The sequence below is a fragment of the Dama dama genome, chromosome 22 (genome assembly GCF_033118175.1).
Source record: "Dama dama isolate Ldn47 chromosome 22, ASM3311817v1, whole genome shotgun sequence".
Lineage (NCBI taxonomy): Eukaryota > Metazoa > Chordata > Mammalia > Artiodactyla > Cervidae > Dama > Dama dama.
In genome coordinates, this window is record NC_083702.1 from 31,121,679 (window position 1) to 31,143,866 (window position 22,188).

A 22,188-nucleotide genomic window follows, 5' to 3' on the forward strand; every position below is an offset into this window, starting at 1 on the left:
ACAATTGAATTAACACAGCAAGCCCGGGACAGAGTCAGCCCCTCACATGCTGCATTTACTACTGACATACTGGAGAGAGTAACTGCAGTTCTAAAGGCTATCTGTTTACAGTACCAAACTGTCTCTTTTTTTCAGCTGCCCCATGGGGCTTACAGGATCTTAGTTCCCTGACCAGAGATTGAACCTGGGGCCACGGCAGTGAAAACACTAACTACTGGACCACCAGGGAAGTCCCCAAATATTCTTTTAAAACATTTTAAAATCTAAGAAATGGGAGTGAAAACTTCATTCATTCATTCGTTTACTCAATGGATATTTACTGAAACACAGAATAATTATCATCTGAAATGTAAAGATGGCCCATTTTGGTGTCCTTCTGTTCGAAATGATAATCTTTTCTTAACTGGCCCGTGGAAATGTGGTCCTAGGCAAAATCCATGTAGGAAGACTGAAGTACAGTACACTTACTCTATGGACTCTTATGGTTTATCTTACAAATGTCTTGGCAACAAATGTCAAAGCAATGTAACTATTTCATTTTATTCCTCAAATTTCCAGTAAACCTTTTTCACCCACTATATTTTATTAGATCCAGAAAATTGAAACACAACAAACAGCTTTCTAATTCTCTTATTCTTCATTGCTATATTACCAGGAGAACCCCGTAAAAACTTACAGACTCAAGTATAGATCTTTCAAAGCAGTATTTTCACTGCATTCCCCATGTATTGTTTATTTCCCAAGGACTGACATTTTATTATACTAGACCTTACCAGTTTATCTGAACAAGGGTCTAGACCCATTGTCCTGTCAGCTCTCATACATACAACACAAAAACACTGATACACACTGTGGGGAACCCCTCAAGATGCCTCATTTGACAGCACACACATGTTTACATACATCTATATACACCTATTGATTTCACTCCCCTTCTGTCCATTTTCAGTTTCATGTGTTTGACTTTGCCTTCACTGCTCTGCAAGGTGGCTAGTCATTCTGCACGGAGATAGACACACATCAATTGCCAAAGAGGACTTCCATATCCTATTACCCATTGGAATGTTTTTTTTTAAAAGATCTACCTTCGTCTTCATCCTCCAGTTGGGCTTTGGCCTCTCTTGAATACATGGCTCTTCGGAGTGTTTTCCTCTCTAAAGTTGTTTGGTCAGCTTCCATATCCTACAGGAAACATGGAGCTGTCATGCAAGGAGCTCACAGCCACAGGCAAATTCTACTTACAGTCAATGACCCACATGTACCAAATACCAACCGTTAGTTACCTTTCTGGGTCTGGGGCTCTCTGCTCAAGATGGATGGACAACTGCAGACATATGGACAACTCCTATCAAAGGAGAAGGTGTGAAGTAACACTTGAGGCCTTTGGGGAACGTATCAGAGCTCAGAGGCACAGGGCAGTAAGAAGCCAGGAAAAGTAGTAACAATGTGATGGAGCTAACCCCAGGGGCAGGGGGACACCTCTTCTAGCATTAAACCTGGTCCCACCATTGCTCCTTGTTTTGTTTTTATATCATCTTCATATACTCATAATTTTTCTGTGGACAAAACATGGTCCACTGGAGAAGGGAATGGCAAACCGCTTCAGTATTCTTGCCTTTGAGAACCCCATGAATAGTACGAAAAGGCAAAAAGATAGGACACTGAAAGATGAACTCCCCAGATCTGTAGGTGCCCAATATGCTACTGGAGATCAGTGGAAAAATAACTCCAGAAAGAATGAAGAGACTGAGCCAAAGCAAAAACAATACCCAGTTGTGGATGTGACTGGTGATAGAAGCAAGGTCCGATGCTATAAAGAGCAATATTGCATAGGAATCTGGAATGTTAGTTCCATGAATCAAGGCAAATCGCAAGTGGTCAAAGAGTTGGAAGTGGCAAGAGTGAACGTCAACATTTTAGGAATCAGTGAACTAAAATGGATTAGAATGGGTGAATTTAACTCAGATGACCATTATATCTACTACTGTTGGCAAGAATCCCTTAGAAGAAACAGAATAGCCATCATAGTCAACAAAAGAGTCCAAAATGCAGTACTTGGATGCAATCTCAAAAACAACAGAATGATCTCTGTTTGTTTCCAAGGCAAACCATTCAATATCACAGTAATCCAAGTCTAGGCCCTGACCAGTAATGCTGAAGAAGCTGAAGTTAAATGCTTCTATGAAGACCTACAAGACCTTCTAGAACTGACACCCAAAAAAGATGTCCTTTTCATTATAGAGGACTGGAATGTAAAAGTAGGAATTCAAGAAACACAGGCAAATGTGGCCTTGGAGTACAGAATGAAGCAGGGCAAAGGCTAATAACAGTTTTGCCAAGAGAATGCACTGGTCATAGCAAACACCCTCTTCCAACACACAAGAGCAGACGCTACATATGGTTATCACTAGATGGTCAGCAATGAAATAAGTCTGACTATATTATTTGCAGCCAAAGATGGAGAAGCTCTATACAGTCAGCAAAAACAAGACTGGGAGCTGACTGTGGCTCAGATCATGAACTCCTTATTTTCAAATTCAGACTTAAATTGAAGAATATAGGGAAAACCACTAGACCATTCAGGTATGACCTAAATCAAATCCCTTACAATTATACAGTGGAAGTGAGAAACAGATTCAAGGGATTAAATCTGATAGAGTGCCTGATGAATTATGGGTGGAGGTTCGTGACGTTGTATAAGAGGCAGGGATCAAGACCATCCCCAAGAAAAAGAAATGCAAAAAGGCAAAATGGGTGTCTGAGGAGGCCTTACAAATAGCTTAGAAAAGAAGAGAAGCGAAAGGCAAAGGAGAAAAGGAAAAATATATCCATATAAATGCAAAGTTCTAAAGAATAGCAGGGCTTCCCTGGTGGCTCAGAGGTTAAAGCATCTGCCCGCAATGCAGGAGACCAGGGTTCGATCCCTGGGTCAGGAAGATCCCCTGGAGAAGTAAATGGCAACCCACTCCAGTATTCTTGCCTGGAGAATCCCATGGACAGAGGAGCCTGGTGGGCTACCATCCACGGGGTCACAAAGAGTTGGACATGACTGAGCTACTTAACTAACTAAAGAATAGCAAGGAGAGATAAGAAAGCTTTTCTCAGTGAACAATGCAACGAAATAGAGGAAAACAATAGAATGGGAAAGACTAGAGATCTCTTCAAGAAAAATAGAGGTACCAAGAAAACATTTCATGCTAAGATGGGCACAATAAAGGACAGAAATGGTATGGACCTAACAGAAGCAGAAGATATTAAGAAAAGCTGGCAAGAATATACAGAAGAACTATACAAAAAAGATCTTCATGACCAGATAATGACAGTTGTGTAATCACTCACCTAGAGGCAGACATCTGGAATGTGAAGTCAAGTGGGCCTTAGGAAGCATCACTATAAACAAAGCTAGTGAAGGTGATGGAATTCCAGTTGAGCTATTTCAAATCCTAAATGCTGACGTTGTGAAAGTGCTGCACTCAATATGTCAGCAAATTTGGAAAACTCAGCAGTGGCCACAGGACTGGAAAAGGTCAGTTTTCATTTCAATCTCAAAGAAAAGCAATGCCAAAGAATGCTCAAAGTACTGCACAATTGCACTCATCTCACACGCTAGCAAAGTAATGCTCAAAATTCTCCAAGTCAGACTTCAACAGTACGTGAACCATGAACTTCCAGACGTTCAAGCTGGATTTAGAAAAGGCAGAGGAACCAGAGATCAAATTGCCAACATCCGTTGGATCATCGAAAAAGCAAGAAAGTTCCTGAAAAACATCTACTTTTGCTTTATTGACTAAGCCAAAGACTTTGACTGTGTAGATCACAACAAACTGTGAAATTCTGAAAGAGATGGGAATACCAGACCACCTGACCTGCCTCCTGAGAAATCTGTATGTAGGTCAGGAAGCAACAGTTAGAACTGGACATGGAACAACAGACTGGTTCCAAATAGGGAAAGCAGTACATCAAGGCTGTATATTGTCTCCCTGCTTATTTAACTTATATGCAGAGTACATCATGAGAAATGCTGGGCTGGATGAAGCACCAGCTGGAATCAAGATTGCTGGGAGAAATATCAATAACCTCAGAAATGCAGATGACACCATCCATATGGCAGAAATTGAAAAGTAGCTAAAGAGCCTCTTGATGAAAGTGAAAGAGGAGAGTGAAAAAGTTGGCTTAAAACTCAACATTCAGAAAAGTAAGATCATGGCATCTGGTCCCATCACTTCATGGCAAATAGATGGGGAAACAATGGAAACAGTGACAGACTTTAATTTTTTGGGCTCCAAAATCACTGCAGATGGTGACTGCAGCCATGAAATTAAAAGACGCTTGCTCCTTGGAAGAAAAGTTATGACCAACTAGGTAGCATGTTAAAAAGCAGAGACATTACTTTGCCAACAAAGGTCCATTTAAAGCTATGGTTTTTCCAGTAGTCATGTATGGATGTGAGGGTTGGACTGTAAAGAAAGCTGAGCACCGAAGAATTGATGCTTTTGAACTGTGGTGTTGGAGAAGACTCTTGAGAGCCCCTTGGACTGCAAGGAGATCCAATCAGTCCATCCTAAAGGAAATCAGTCTTGAACATTCATTGGAGGAACTGATGCTGAAGCTGAAACTCCAATTCTTTGGCCACCTGATGCGAAGAACCAACTCATTTGAAAAGACCCTGATGCTGGGAAAGATTGAAGGCAGGAGGAGAAGGGGACGACAGAGGATGAGATGATTGGATAGCATCACCGACTCAATGGACATGAGTTTGGGTAAACTCCAGGAGTTGGTGATGGACAGGGAGGCCTGGCGTGCCGCAGTCCATGGGGTCTAAAAGAGTCGGACACAACTGAGTGACTGAACTGAACTGAACTGATTGAATTTTTCTAAAGATTCATCAATGTTAACACTGCATGTAGTTCTGGATTGGTTAAAGCACTATCAGTCATACACTATTATGAATTATCAAATCAAGATGAGGTTCTGACTGAGGATCTAACTCAGGGGATGGAAGAAAGAGACTTCAATAGAAACAAGAGGAAGGCGGGTTTTTGAAGTAAATGGGAAAGGAGAGAAGGGAAAACATCAAAAACAAACTGCAAAATTTTAAGGGTTGCTCCAGACTCATCCTGTGCTAAGAAAGAGAAAAGCATTTTGTTTTCTCCAGTTCTCTGCTTCCAACACTCCTCCCTCTTGGCTTTGGAACTGGACTAGTAGTATCAGTTCAGTTACACTGTGGGTTAAATCAGCTTCCGCAGGACAGTCTGGGAAACTACCCGTATCTCTGTTTCTGTGGGGAAATGCATTCCGAGTTCCAAATAACTGACCCATTGACTTCTGGAATTGACAGTAATTTAAGAGCTTCCTGTACATGCTAATATATAAAAAAAAATCTGTTTGTTATAGGAATAAACCAATAATTCTTTGATAATCAGTCTCTAGATAGTGGTCCTATTTTGTTTTTGTTTGTTTGGCCTCATACAATGTGTGATTTAGGAAACTTGCTATTCTAGAAAGCTCTGTTGCTTCCAAGTTCTTGTTTTTTTAAAAAAAGTAGAAGCAAAAGTGTCTTTTGAATAGTATTTTTCAGAGATAATTTCACATTAGCTTTTAATTGTGCCTAATGATATGAAAAGCCATATTTGTACAGTGTAAACTATTTTTTGAGAGTAAACAAAATTAAAAAAGAACTGATATTTTTGGATAGTGTAATGAAATGAAATAAACAGAAGTTGCCAATCTATGTGAGCAAAAGAGTTATCATCTTGGGGACTTTAATCTTTAGTCATTTTCCTTATGAGTAAAATGCTCACACTAAGCTCATCTGAGATTAAATATTTTAAATTGTTTTGACATATGGATTAAGTAAATACAAATTTAGTTTCACTTATCTAATACATAAAGATTCCCAGGTGGCTGAGTGGTAAGCAAGCTGCCTGCCAAGCAGGAAGTGTGGGTTTGATCCCTGGGTGGAGAAGATCCTCTGGAGAAGGAAATGGCAACTCACTCCAGTATTCTTGCCTAGAGAATCCCATGGACAGAGGAGCCTGGCAAGCTACAGTCCATGGGGTCACAAAAGAATCAGACACAACTTAGCGACTAAATAACAACAACAACTAAATGCATATTTATTGAATGCCTGGGAAAAGTTGAATCAAAGTGAGGGTTGAAGGCTGAGGGAAGAAACATCCAAAGATGCTACTTTATTTTGCTTAATAATATTATGAAGATAATGGGTGATACCATCCAAGGCAGAATTTTTAACATTTAAATCAGCTAAAAGTGTTATCAACTTCTTCTCAAAGCTGTCTTACTATCCTCTTTAGCATACCTTCCCATTGTTCCTGAACCTTTAAACTGACTGATCTGTCTAAAGACCAAAGATGGGATGTTTTGTGAGTCCTTTAGTTTCACCTCCTTCTCCACTTGCTTGATCTGCTCTGGTGCCAAGCCAGCTTTTCTCAACCTTGGCACCATTGACATTTTGGGTCAGAAAATCCTTTGTTGTGGGAGCTGTTCTGTACCTTGTAGTATGTTTAGCAGCATCCCTGTCCTCTACCCGCTAGATGCCAGTAGCCCTTGCTCCCCTGTTGTGGGTAGCCATTCCCTTCTCCAAGGGATCTTCCAGACCCAGGGACCAAACCCTGGTCTCCCACATTGCAGGCAGATCCTTCACTGTCTGAGCCACCACGGAAGCCCTATAACCCTGTGATGTTTCTTTAATTATAGCGCTATGGTTTCTTGAGTGATCACTTCATTTCTAAACACAATGTAACAGACTTTCTTCCTGGCATGCTCAGTAGTCAGTATTACTTCAAAATCAAGCCAAAAGCACCCCCCTTTCTCTCTTGTGGTTTTTCCATATTTTCTTTTCAAAGTAAACCATAAATGGTCCACTCCTTAAGCTTACATCATATTCTTTTGTCCCTGGCACCTAGACCACGGAAAAAAATGTCATTTGGAGTCATCCCAGTAAGTTTATTATCAAGCATATCACTGCATAATTTCTACGTGAGCTCTTGCCAATTGTACACTGTAATGTTTTGATGAATATCCTCCTTTCAAAGGTTCTATGATTTGTCCTACTCTACTAAGACACTGACATACGGCTTTTCTTCCTTATTTTGAGACGTTTGTAATTGGCCTTTGATATCTTTGGCAAGCTCACAGAAGACAGAGCAATCCGATGGTTTGTCTGACTTTTTATCTTTCTTCTGCTATTGAAACAAGATTTTTTTTTCCTTTAAGAAATAATGCATTTTAACTTCTTGACATTTTCAGAAATCTGCTTATATAAACATTTTCATTTTATAATGTTCATTCCTGACCAGGACCTATTGAATTCTGGACCTTTTCTAGTCCCACAACTCAAGAGAAAACATTTTGAAAATTTACTAATTAAATTTACAATTTACCTCTCAACCATGAATGGTTTTTCTTTCATCATACTCAATTGGTTTTCAACTGTGTTATCATTTCATTCAATATTATATTTACATTATATAAATACATTACATTGGTATGAACCTAGGTTTAAATCCAATTGGTACAAAACATTATATATATTGTACAAGTTTAGGCAAGTTACTTAGCCTCTCTGAGCCTCAATTTTCCCATCTGTAAAAGTGAGATCATATTTTCTTTGCTTATTTCTCCTATTTTTTGCTTATTTTGTGAGAATTAAAAGAGATCATATAAAAAAGGTTTTATGGACTTTAAAAACTATCTAAATATAAAATTTCATTGTAATTTCTTTATGATTACCTTCCTTCACCTCCCTCAACTGTACCTCAGGCATACTTTGCACTATACCCACAGCTAACAGATCTTCTTTCTTTCAAAATCATATCAGATTTTGTTTTGCCCACAACCCTCCATTTGTAAGTGATGAATGAAAAACTCATATTGAAGGTGAGTAAAATAGGACATACATAAGGGAAAATAAGATAAAATGAGGAAAGAGCATGCTTGAGCAAGTTTTAACTGCATATGATTGTTTTAAACACACATATAATTATAATATGCCTCCAATTCAAATAAAAATCCTCTAAAGGCCTGATAGTAAAAGATATCATTAGAATTTTCTCAGTTTCAAAGTAGTTTATCAATTAATGGTATATAAATATACAATTATTTCATTTTCAGATGAGATTATTATATAATCAAAAATTAAATGTAATACTTCTTTAAAAGTATTTTTAGTAATTTTGCACTGTATTTCTGACTCTTCTTAACTGAACTTTGAACTCTTCTAAATCTGAGCAATTACCTTTTCTAGTTCTTGATCCTGCCGATTCATTAGTGTTTTCCAATGTTCGTACAGCTCTACATCTTTGGTCTGAATATCCTTCAAAGTCCCTTCTCTTAGAACACTTCCATCTTTCATGGCTATGATCTAAGGAAAGCATATATTAGAATTACAACAAAATCCATAATTGGCCAAGTGAATTATATTTATCTCAGGAAGCATTTATATAGCTGTTAAGATAAAAATTCTTTTAATTTCTTTTAAACTCTTACCCAGTCAGCATGTGTTAGATATTGTAATTTGTGAGTCACAAGAACAAGTGTCCTCTTGTCATCTTGGAGAAATTTCAAAATTCCTTCCTGCATTAGGTGATCACTCAAGTGAATGTCCAAGGCAGAAAATGGATCATCCTACAACAAGTAAAATGGAGAGATAATGAAAATTTTTCATATTTTCTTTGTAATGAAATTCCTCCAGAAAACAGAAATACAAATAACTAAAGGCAAATTATCCCACAAAATTCACTTTATAATAAACAGACTCTGAATAGCTTTAAATGACAAAAAGTTACTAAATTAAAAATGAAGATTTTATTTTCTCTTTCACCTTAAAAATAGTGTTAAAAGTAAATAACAATATTTGGAGTGGTTTGAATTCTTATATATAGTATCTCCAAGTTCAAAAGCCAACATTACTTGACAACTTATAACAATAAACCAAAACAAAGAATATGACAGTAGTTAAAGTTGATATCGATTCACTTTAGACACGAATAAAAACAGGCACAGACTCTGGACCAAGATGGCAACATGGGAGGCTCCTGAATTTCCCTCTTGCCATGAATACATTGATATACAGCTGCACATGGAGCAATTTCCTTTGGAAGAGATCCAGAAACGGAGTGATTTCTACATTTTAGGTGACAGAAAAATACATCAAAACAGGTAGGAAAGGTTGAGACACATTCTCATCATAAACCCCACCTCTGGAAAATTCACAAATACATGGAGATAAAACAAGATGCTCCTGAACAACCAATGGAGAAACTGAAAGAGGAAATCAAATAATATCTTGAAACAAATGAAAATGAGACACAACGCATCAAAACTTATGGGATGCAGCAAAACCAGTTCTAAGAGAATTTTATAGCAATAAATTCCTACATTAAGAAAAAAGAAAGATCTCAAATAAACAACCTAACTTTACATCTCAAGAAACTAGAAAAATAAACAACAAATTAAGCCCATAGTTCATGGAAGGAAGAAATAACAAGGACCAGAATAGAAATATATAAAATATAAACTAAAGAGACAAAAGGAAAGATTGATGAAACTAAATAAGTAAAATATACAAACCCTTAGCAAGACTCATTAGATACACGGTGGTTTAGATGGTAAAGAATCTGCCTGCAAAGCAGGAGACCCAGGCTCAATCCCTGGCTTGGGAAGATCCCCTGGAGAAGGGAATGGCAACCCACTCCAGTATACTTGCCTGGAGAATTCCATGGACAGAGGAGCCTGGAAGGCTACAGTCCATGGGGTCACAAAGAGTCAGACACAACTGAGCAATTAACACTTCCACTTTCACTAATAAGACTCACCAAAGAAAGTGGGAGGATTCAAATAAAACTATAAATGAAAGGGGCAACATTACAATTGTGACCACACAAATACAAAGTCTCATGAGACTACTATGAACACCAACAAACTGGACATCTAAAAGACATGGATAAATTCCTAGAAAAAAATAATCTACAAAAACTGAATCATGAAAAAATAGAAAAGCTGAATAGACAAACTACTGGTAAGGGGATTGAATTAGTAATCTAAAACACCCCAACAAATAAAAGCCCAGAACCAGATGGCTTCACTGGTGAACTCAATCAAACATTTAAACTGGGATTTAAACCAATTCTTCTCAAACTTTTTCAAAAAATAGAAGAGGAAAGTATACTTCCAAACATTTTACAAAGCTAGCATTACCCTGATATTAAAACCGATGATTCCCTGATACCAAAGACACAGACACACACACAAAGAAAATTACAGACCAGTGTTTCTGATGATCACAGATGCAAACATCCTTGACGAAATCTTAACAAGCCATATTCAATAGTCATTAAAAGGTTCATACACCATGAATAAGTTGGATTTATTCTAGGAATGCAAGGATGGTTCAATATCTGCAAATCAATCAATATGATAACCACAGTAATAAAGGATAAAAATCATATGATCAACTCAATAGAAGCACAAAAAACATTGGCCAAATTCAACATTCAATCATCATAAAAACTTTGAATAGAATGGGTATAAAGAAAACATACCTCAACATAATAAAGATCATATATGACAAGCCCACAGCTAACACCACACTCAATCGTGAAAAGTTGAAAGTTTTCCCCGTAGGATCAGGAATAAGACAAGGATACCCAGCCTCATCACTTTTATTCAACACAGTACTGAAAGTTTAATACTATGGGGTTTACCAGGTGGCTCAGTGATAAAGAATCTACCTGCCGTGCAGTGCAGGAGACGTGGGTTTGATTTCTGGGTCAGGAAGATCCCCTGGAGGAAGAAATGGCAACCCACAGTATTCCTGGGCAGTATTCTTGCCCAGGAAATCCTGTGGACAAAGGAGCCTGGTGAGCTATAGTCCACAGGGTCCAAAGAATTGGACACCACTGAGTGACTGGATCATAACAAACTGTGGAAAATTCTTCAAGAGATGGGAATACCAGACCACCTTACCTGCCTCCTGAGAAATTTGTATGCAGGTCAAGAAACAACAGTTAGAACTGAACATGGAACAACAGATTGGTTTCATATAGGGAAAGGAGTATGTCAAGTTTGTATACTGTCACCATGCTTATTTAACTTACGTGCAGAGTACATCATGCGAAATGCCAGGCTGGATGAAGCACAAACTAGAATCAAGATTGCCGGGAGAAATATCAATAACCTCAGATATGCAGATGACACCACCCTTACAGCAGAAAGTGAAGAAGAACTAAAGAGTTTCTTGATGAATGTGAAAGAGGAGAGTGAAAAAGTTGGCTTAAAACTCAACATTCAGAAAAGTAAGATCATGGCATCTGGTCCCATCACTTCATGGCAAATAGATGGGGAAACAATGGAAACAGTGACAAACTTTATTTTTGGGGCTCCAAAATCACTACAGATGGCGACTGCAGTCATGAAATTAAAAGACACTTGCTCTTTGGAAAAAAAACTATGACCAACCTAGACAGCATATTAAAAAGCAGAGACATTACTTTGCCAACAAAGGTCCATCTAGTCAAAGCTATGGTTTTTCCAGTAGTCATATATGGATGTGAGAGTCGGACATCCATAAAGAAAGCTGAGCACCAAAGAAATGATGCTTTTGAACTGTGGTGTTGGAGAAGACTCTTGAGAGTCCCTTGGACTGCAAGGAGATCCAACCAGTCCATTCTAAAGGAAATCAGTCCTGAATGTTCATTGGAAGGACTGATGTTGAAGCTGAAACTCCAATACTTTGGCCACCTGATGTGAAATACTGACTCATTTGAAAAGACCCTGATGCTGGGAAAGAGCGAAGGCAGGAGGAGAAGGGGATGACAGAGGATGAGATGGCTGGATGACACCACTGACTCGATGGACATGAGTTTGAGCACGCTTCAGGAGCTGGTGATGGACAGAGAAGCCTGGCGTGCTGCAGTGCATGGAGTCACAAAGAGTCGGACACGACTCAGAGACTGAACTGAACTGAAATGAACTGAGTGACTGGGGACACATACACTGGAAGTACTATGTCAGATCAATTAGTCAAGAAAAAGAAATGGCATCCAAATAGGAAAGGAAGAAGTTAAACTGTCTCTATGTATAGATACAATGTGGAAAGAGTAGTCTCTTCAATAAATGCTGTTGGGGAAAGTAGACAGCAGTATGCAAAAAAAAACCAAAAACAAACCCTGGGCCACTATTTTACATCATACACAAAAATGAACTCAAGTGGATTAAAGACATGAACCTAAGACCTGAAACCATAAAACTCTTAGAAGAAAACATAGTGGATAAGCTCTTTGACGTTGGTCTTGGCAATGTTTTTAAAATTTTAATACCAAAAACAAAGGCAGAAAAAGCAAAAATAAATAGAACTACATCAAACTAAAACATTTCTGTACATTAAGAAAATCATCAACAAAATGAAAGGGCAACTTATGGAAATGGATGAAATGTTTGTAAATCATGTATCTTATAAGCATTTAATGCCCCCAGAATATAAAAACCTCATACAAATCAATAACAAAATATCCAAACAATCCAATTTAAAAAATGGTCAAAGGATCTGAATAGATATTTTTTCCAAAAAAGTGAAAAAAAATGGCCAAAAGGTACATAAATAGTACTCAACATCATTAATTATCATTAATATTAATATTATTAATTATCTGGGAAATATAAATCAAAACCACAATGATATCACTTCATACCTGTTAGATTGGCTATTATCAAAAAGACAAGAAATAACTAATGTTGGTGAGAATGTGGAGAAAAAGGACTTTTTGCATTGTAGTTGGAAATATAAATTGTTACAGCCACCATGGAAAAAAGTATAGAGGTGTAAAGGCTAATTTGGTAAAGTTTAATTAGAGTTTACAGCAAAATATAAAACCTTTCAACTAATTATTTGTACATGTAAGATCTTTAAAGATAACAATAATGTCTCTTTCTCCTTTGTCTCCTTGGTACCCAGCATAGAAGATGGCTTTGATGACACTCAAACATTGATGGATGGAAAGGAAGGGAGGGAGGGAAGGAGGGAGGTAGGAAGGAAAGGAGGAAGGGAGACAAAAAGAAAGCAAAAGACAACAGAGTCACTTGAGAGTAATAATTAAAAAAAAAAGTAACAGCTGATCACAAAAACAGAAAAAAAGGAAAAGTACTCAAAAGATATGAAGTTTTAGCTCATACTCCATCACTTACTAGCCATTAATTCTCGGGTAGGGCATTCCACCTATGTATAAGTTTCCTCTCTTTTCATGAGGAAACCATCTACCCTAGCAGCACAATCATAAGAATCAAATGAGACGACACTGCAATTCAAAGAGCTCTGTGAATTTTTAAACAATCCAAGGGTGAAATATTTTTATCTAGGAGAAATTATTCAAACACATGAGTCTGAGTAAACTCCAGGAGTTGGTGATTGACAGGGAGGCCTGGCGTGCTGCAGTCCATGGGGTTGCAAAGAGTCGGACACGACTGAGCGACTGAACTGAACTGACTGATCAACAGTATTTTGTTGCTGCTAAAACATTATTCAATTTTAGGCTGCTATGAAGAAAGTATAATATTTAGATCATAAGCTCCATTAGTTTTAAGACTAGCTGAGTTGATCAGAATGCATCTAGAACACGCTTTTTCAAAGGGACCCTAACACACACTATTATACCCAGAATTAAGAAAAGTTATAAAGATAACATTACTGTTGAAGAATTAAAAATATTAAGCTTTCTCAGCCTAGAGAAAAGTAAATTATGGCAAGTTACGTCAATAACATTAAAATATTGAGCTATGGCCATATAAAAGAAATATATTTGCTGTTGCAGAAGCAGAATGGAAGCCAATGGAAAATATACAGAAGCAGATTTTAATCCCAAAATAACTTTCCAATAATAAGAACTATCTGAGGCAGGCAGAATAATGGTCCCCAAAGATGCCCACATTCTACTTCCCAGAACCTGTGACAATGATATCTGAACGGTAGATGGAACTTTGCAGATACAGGCATATCTCATTTTATTGCAATCCATTTTATTGTGATTCACAGCAATTGCATTTTTTTTTTTCAAATTGAAGGTTTGAAGGTTTGCACCCCTGTGTCCAGCAAGTCTATTGTGCCATTTCTCCAACATGTGCTCACATTTTGGTTGTTGTTGCTGTCCAGTTGCTAAGTTGTGTTCAATTCTTTGCAACCCCATGGACTGCAGCACGCCAAGCTTCCCTGTCCTTCACTATCTCCCAGAGTTTGCTCAAACTCATGTCCATTGAGTCAATGATGCCATCCATCCATCTCATCCTCTGTTGTCCCCTTCTCTTCCTGCCTTCAATCTTTCCCAGCATCAAGGTTTTTTCCAGTGAGTTGGCTCTTTGCATCAGGTGGCCACAGTATTGGAGCTTCAGCTTCAGCATCAGTTCTTCCAATGAATATTCAGAGTTGATTTCCTTCAGGCTTGACTGATTGTATCTCCTTGCAGTCCAAGGGACTCTCAAGAGTCTTCTCCAACACCACAGTTCAAAAGCATCACTTCTTCGCCACTCATCCTTCTTTATAGTCCAGCTCTCACATCCATACATGACCACTGGGAAAACCATATCTCTGACTAGACAGACCTTTGTTGGCAAAGAAATGTCTCTGCTTTTTAACATGATGTCTAGGTTTATCATAGCTTTTTTTTTTCCCCAAGGAGCAAGCGTCTTTTAATTTCATGGATGCAGTCACCATTCACAGTGATTTTTAGAGCCCAAGAAAATAAAATCTGCCACTGTTGCCATTGTTTCCCCACCTATTTGCCATGAAGTGATAGGACTGGAAGCCACAATCTTAGTCTTTTTAACGTTGAGTTTTAACAGGTTACTGCTTGATCCTGCTATGTCTTTTATAGTGTTGTTTTATGGAAAATTTGGGGGCAGGAATTCTTAGAGACATTAACCTGAAGTGCATTTCCAGCAATACTTTCATTTTCTACTTTCATACCCAGTAATGGATCCAAAATTTTGGAGTGGAAAACTCTAAAATCAAGCTACTTTCTGAAGATGTTCATTAGATGGAGTGAAAAGTTTAAAGGTCTGAGAACCAGATTTATACATGGTTAACACATGCACTGAAGGAGAAGGCAGTGGGAGGATGGATTTATATAACCTGCTGATCTCTAGGCACTGTCTAGTTGTATGCTAAGTGATTTTTGCTACAATCTGCTGGAGGAATAAAACTAGAGCAAATTCATCGTCAATATAATCATCCATTTTTATTTCTACATCCATAGGTTATCAACCCAGAATATACTAGAAAATAATCTACAAAGCTTTTTTAAGATACAGATTCTAGACTCTGCCATTACAGATTATGATTTAGTAGATCTAGGCTGGTATCAAGATTTCTAAGAATAATTTCAGGAAACTTTACACATAAATCTTAACCACACTCTGAGTTGCATCCTTACTAACCCTTATGCCCACCAAGCTTTCTACTAGCAAATATAAATGAGAAGATCTATGATCCTGTCCAGTTCATCCAGCACCATCCACACCCTTTCATCAATGATCCTCATGGTTTAAGAATGCATATAAGCAATTATTTGGGAACCTCAGTCCCTTGGGGTCCTTCACGCTCATCTTACATGTTGATCTGATTTGTACTCTGAGGATTTGTTTTGCCTTAATTCTCTGTGATTTCACAAGTTAAACCATCTTTCCTTGAGTTACTTATCCCCTTAAAGACTCATTTGTCCAGAGGGAAAGATCAAGTAGAAAGGGAATACCATATATTCTTACCAGGAAGACAATGTTGGTATTTTGATAGAGAGCTCGGGCCACACAGATTCTTTGCCTCTGACCTCCACTCAGATTGATGCCCTAGAGAAGAAATACCCATTAACATTCACCATTTACAGTAGTAAATAATCTGCTGGTTAAAAAAAAAAAATCCCTAAAAATACAAACTTCTCTTTAAAAATCTTAAATTAATGGTAGTTTATTAATTAAACAGTGATAACACTGGGAAGATAAAACACGAGCTTTCTAGTGGTCAACACTTGAATTATATTAAGATCATCTTTGACTGATAACATTAATCTTCTTTTCACTCTAGTAGAGGGCTCCACTATACAAAAATATTAATAACAAAAACCAAAATGAGTGCTGAAGACTGGAAATAATCTTGAAATTGTTTCTAGTTTCATGAATTGTGTCTGTAGTATGCTTAACAGTTAACATGTCTCTTAAATTCAATATTACAAGTTGTGTTCAAGTGAACTATACAGCAGTATGCTTTTATAATGAAGTGCTAATTATACAAATGTGAAAAACTACTATTTGCTGAGCACTTAGTATGTGATGAGCTTCCCTGGTGGCTCAGATGGTGAAGAATCTGCCTGCAATGTGGGAGACCTGGGTTCAATCCTGGGTCGGGAAGATCCCCTGGAGAAGGCAATGGCTACCCACTCCAGTATTCTTGTCTGGAAAATTCCTTGCACAGATGAGCTATAGTCCATGGAGTTGCAAGGAGTTGGACATGACTGAGCAACTAACACTTTAGTAAAATGTGTCAGGCTGCTGTGTATGGCTTTCCATTCCTTATTTCTCTTATCATAGCAATTTCAATGTATTGCTTTCCACATGGAAACTAAGGCTTAGAGAAGTTCAGGTCATGTTCTTAAACACTATACCATGCTGCAATAAAAAACAGCAATGAATAACACAGACGACAGAGTCGGACCAATCTCAACTGTCCCAGTGACTCTGACCAGGCAAGTTCTTTAACCTTTCTCTGCCCTGGTTTTCTCAGCTACAATACGCAGATAACAAAACACCTATGTAACAGATTTGTTGTAAAAGCAAATAATGCATATATATATATATATATATATATAGCCTTTTGCTTAGTACTTGACCCCATAAGAGTCAAACACTTTAGCCAACATTGTTATAAAGATTATATACAGATATAAATATTTTCCGGCTAGTTGGAACAGTATGACGCCAATGTAAGACCTGTTTATACAAAGCAAAAAGAACACTTTAACAAGAATAAATGGATGTTGACAAGAGTGGAAAAAGTTGTCGGAAGCAATCTCGGTTTCCAAACCAATTTAAAGTAAACTCCAAGTTAAGTAAAAATACATTTGATCAAAGGCAGGGACTGGTTCCTTTCCCTTGAGAACTGAGTGGCTAGCAAAATGTGAAGTTCATGCTAGTTACTCAACACATCCTTAAGACAGTAGCATCAAGAATTCCTGTGCTTCTGTTTCTAGAACTTGTCACTAGGAAAACATAATTCCGGTGCTCTCTGATTTTTAAATTTTCCATTAAAGGTTAAAGATAACTGGAAGACTTTTCTGGATTTGTGTTCATTGTGTAATTATACCACACATAGCTCACCCTCTCTCCAATTTCAGTTTGGTCTCCAAATGGTAGTAAGTCGATATCTGGTTGAAGAGAACATGCGTCTGTGACTGCTTTGTACCTGTAGGAGAGGTGGTTTTGAGTTTTTAAATCATGATTAATATACTGCCCATAAACCAAGTTCCAGGTTCAATGTCTCAGAAGCTGAAATAAAACACCTATTGAAGAATTTAGTATATTCTAGCCTCTACATTAGGCTTGTAGATACAAAGACAAATAGATATTGGTTCCCACTCTTGTAAAATTATTGTATAGCACAGGGAACTATATCCAATTTCTTGTAATAACCTACAATGGAAAATAATCTGAAAAAGAATAGATATACGTACAATCAAATCACTTTGCTGTATACTCAAAATGAGATTGTTAATTAATTATACTTCAATGAAAAATGGTTAAAAATTTTAACACAACTATTAAATGCAGCAGAAAATTGACACAGAAACAAATGTACCTTGTTAGGTACCATAGATGGGTAGTTACAAAGTGCTCCTAGAATATGCAGGAAGGAATGACTGAGAAATTAGTGATATTTTTGCAGAGGAGGCGATTTGTGAGGTGTCTGCAGAAAGATGAACTGTAATTTGCCAGGAATGACAATAAGGGGAGAGAGAAAGGAACTGTATGACAGTGGACAAGTTCATGGTATGTGTGAAGGATAAGAGGAGCCTCACTGGGGCTAGAGTATCGGTTATGGGGCGGGGGGAAGTGGGGACAGGGGAGAGGAATCTGTGTCCACAGTCATGATGCTGAAGAGAGAAGAAAACAGAAATCGATAAGGACTGACATAAAGTTGACCTAAGGCTGGATTTGGAAACTGGGTGGACTAGACATTCAAGGAAGCATGGAGACTGGGAGTTCTGGGGAAAATATCAATGGTTTCATTTTCTCAATCACCTGTTCTTAAAATATTTGAGTTATTATTATTTTAATAATTTGAGTAATTATTTTATTTTAATTTAATTGTACAATGTTGTGCTAATTTCTGCTGTCCTACAAAGTGAACCAGCTATGTGTACACATGTATCTTCTCCCTCTTGGCCCTACATCCCACCCCACCTCCATCCCACCCATCTAGGTCATCACAGAGCACCAAGCTGAGCTTCCTGAGCTATATAGCAGCTTCCCACTTCAGTTCAGTTCAGTTGCTCAGTCTTATCTGACTCTTTGCGACCCCATGAACCGTAGCACGCCAGGCCTCCCTGTCCATCACCAATTCCCGGAGTCCACCCAAACCCATGTCCATTGAGTCAGTGATGCCATCCAACCATCTCATCCTCTGTTGTCCCCTTTTCCTCCTGCCCTCAATTTTTCCCAGCATCAGGGTCTTTTCCAATGAGTCAGCTCTTCACATCAGGTGGCCAAAGTGTTGGAGTTTCAGCTTCAACATCAGTCCTTCCAATGAACACCCAGGAATGATCTCCTTTAGGATGGACTGGCTGGATCTCCTCGCTTCCCACTAGCTATCTGTTTTATACATGGTAGTGTATATATGTCAGTGCTACTCTTTCAATTCATCCCCCAGCTCCCCGCCACTGTGTCCACACATCTGTTTTCTAAATCTGAGTCTCTATTCCTGTACTGCAAATAGGTTCATCTGTACCATTTTTCTAGATTCCAAGTGATTCTTCCGTTTTCTTCTCCCATTCTTATTTCAGAATGCTCTCTGTCAACCATCTCTTTTTTTTCCCATTTCTACAGTCACTGCTAAGTACAGGCAACAAACACAGCATGTCCAGATCATTAGCCCAACACCTTCTAAATGTCTTCTTGCTCCCTAATTCAGATTCACCTTATATAAATCCATCATGACATGGGCAGATTACATTTACTTTGTGAGTCCTCTTTCTAACACTTTGCTGGGCCTCCGGAAAATTCAGATTCATACCGGTTGGCTTTGAAAGCACTTTACTGCCCATCTCAGCCTTCCTTTACAATGGAGTTTGCCACCATCAATGTACACAGATCCCTTTCTGTCTGGTTTACTCCAGGCCCCAAACAATCCCATGTAATTTGAATTTTTCCTCCCACACTTTCCTCTCCCCTCCCCTTCCTCATGCCTCTCCCCAAATCTACTTCTCCTTAACTCTCAGGACCCTGCTTTGAGTCTTAGGACACCCCCTACCTCTCATGAAGGCGGCTTCAGGAAAGGGTCTTGCCTTTGTACACTCCAGTGGATGTTTGGAAGTGAAAGTGAAAGTGTCAGTTGCTCAGTTGTGCCCAACTCTTTGAGACCCAAGGACTGTAGCCCACCAGGCTCCTCTGTCCATGGAATTCTCCAGGCAAGCATAATCGAGTGGGTAGCCATTCCCTTCTCCAATGGGTGTTTAGAAGATGATTGAAAGAAGACATACTCTGGCTGCTCTGAGTAATCAGACCTCTCAGATCCCATATTCCTTCTCTTCTTTTTCCATGGTTAACCCGCCTTCTGCAACTTACTGGGATTTTTCTTCTGTTTACCAACAACCTCAGCACCACCCTCACCCTGCACCCCCCGCCCCCCATACACACACAACTTCTGTTTCGGCTGTTTATTTTTGCTGTACAAATTGTCCTCAGTAAGTGCATATAATGGGCTGAATCCCAGTGAGGCTTCTCTTACAAAAGTTGACTTAGTAGATCTGGTGATGAGGACAGAAGCAGGGCAAACAGAGAAGAAAGGCAGTCCTGATATAAAGATTTCAGAACCAGGGGATGGGTGGGAGGAAGGAGAGCTGGCATATTGGGATTGACATGTATGTACTACTATACATAAAACAGATATCAACTATCTGCTGCATAGCACAGTGAACTCTATTCAATACTCTGTAATGGCCTATACGGGATAGGAATCTTTAAAAAAGTGGATATATGTATACTAAAACTGGTTCACTTTGCTGTACCCCTGAAACTAACAACACTGTAAATGAACTATACTCCAATAAAATTTTTTTTAGAAAAGACTCCAGAAACTGTGAACAAAACAGAGGGATCAGAAATAGTTGCTCTTTTTAGTTCTAAATTTTATACATTCAAAATTACCTTTGCTTGTTGAAAGGACTTCCAAAGGTAATATTTTCTTCTACCGTAGCATTTAATAGCCAAGGCTTTTGAGCTGCATAAGCCACAGAATACCTGTTCCTACTGGAAAATGGAAAAGAAAAACAAAATGCCAAAATTACTCAAGAGAGCTGTGCTGTACCTGTACTTTTGTATAACTAAGAAAAATGAAAGTTGAAAAAATATCTCAAAGACAGAAATGGAGAGTTTCTAAAAGAATATTTTAAAGACCATCAACCTTATTAATTAGTGGTTAAATATTCCACTAAATTAAAGGGATTAGAACTTAACTAAAACAACACACAACGTGCAAATCTGATTTTGCTATGCTAAAGAAATATTTTGAGGTATGAACTATTAATTAAAATTTTATTTTCTAAAATGACTACAATTTTTACAATAATTTAAATATAAATAACAATTAACTTTAATAACCACAGATATTTTACTTCATATTAAAAGCACTATACATTAACTATGAATTTTACAGGAATACCTTTAAAGAGGATGTGAACTGATACCGTAATTATGTGTTTGTGCTTTATTCACATGAACATATTTTAAGGGAATAGATAATGCAAATATTTCAAAGCAAAGAATAATTTTGAGGAGTCCATTTCAACAATGAAATAACTACACATTTAAAAACCACGTATTTCAATACATATTGAAACAGTTTGTTTATTTTTAAAAAATGATAGCCTCCTCCCTGTGCCCCACTTTTTGGCTTGCAAATTCTACCAGATGTCTATACATCATATTTTAACTTGCAGTAATTAGGAAAATGCATGTGAGTTGAAGATAAAGAGGATGATGAGCTTGGGGTAGGGAAGGGGTCAGCTTAAAATTCACACTTTCACAGTTAGTTATGTTCTGTAACTACTAATTTAGGAATTAAGGTTAAAAGAGAATAAAGTGTAGGAAAAAGGTAGTTAGAAATGCTCAGTGATCATCCTGAAACATTACATCTTAGGAGTTTAGAGGGCATGATAATATACAGTATCATGTGCCATGTATCATGGCATAATATATAGTATGCCAGTGGTCTCTTAGATAACCATCTGTGCATTAAAACAGTGGTTCCCAGTCTCTGGCATGGCTGCTTCCCTCCTTCCCCCACCACCATTCTTTAAGGTTTTCTTCTCTTTTTTTTTAAATAGATGAAGTACTTGGTTCTCCAGTTCTAGTTTACAGGCAGATTTCATCACTGTTTAACTCATAAATAATATACATAATAATTCTTTCATCTTTATTTTATGAAATACCAAATCCAATTTGCTAAGAACTGTTTGAGTTTTAGTCAAAGTTGAGATCTGTGTGGCTCATGGAGAAGGCAACAATTGATAAGATGGGCCATTTAGTTCAGCAAATTAATTCTTTCAGCAGCTTCCAGATGTTGGGAACTACTGCGATCAGAAATTTACTAGTCCATTTTAATAAACAACTTTGTACATTATCAGAATGAATAAAATGACTAAGAGTAAGAGGTGGAATATCAGGAAAAGTCTGAGGAAGGTAGTTATTCTTATTAAACGCAGATTAAAATAGAAATAATACCTTCTGGTCGCTTCAAAAGAAGGTTCAGATTCATTTACACTGCAAGTATGGCAAACAATGTTCATTAATTATGAAATACAAATATAGGATGAATGCGTGTACAAATCAGATAAGAGATAAACATTGTATATACTAAATAATTACACTTTCAAATGGCTGTTGATACTAATCCCAAAGACAAACCAGATAAAT

At 37.8% G+C, this 22,188-nt stretch overlaps 1 protein-coding gene across 3 annotated transcripts in view; it reads right to left on the reverse strand.

The window, feature by feature from the left end:
• ABCC9 (ATP binding cassette subfamily C member 9) overlaps positions 1–22,188 on the reverse strand; it is a 149,342-nt gene that overhangs the window by 53,664 nt on the left and 73,490 nt on the right. For all 3 annotated transcript variants that reach the window (XM_061125119.1, XM_061125117.1, XM_061125118.1), the window contains exons 19-25: positions 21,997–22,035; positions 20,422–20,523; positions 17,377–17,461; positions 15,772–15,852; positions 8,509–8,646; positions 8,258–8,383; positions 1,086–1,182 (exon numbers count right to left, since the gene is read on the reverse strand). In XM_061125119.1, the coding sequence (XP_060981102.1) occupies positions 1,086–1,182; positions 8,258–8,383; positions 8,509–8,646; positions 15,772–15,852; positions 17,377–17,461; positions 20,422–20,523; positions 21,997–22,035 (668 nt within the window). The remainder of the gene's footprint in view (positions 1–1,085; positions 1,183–8,257; positions 8,384–8,508; positions 8,647–15,771; positions 15,853–17,376; positions 17,462–20,421; positions 20,524–21,996; positions 22,036–22,188) is intronic.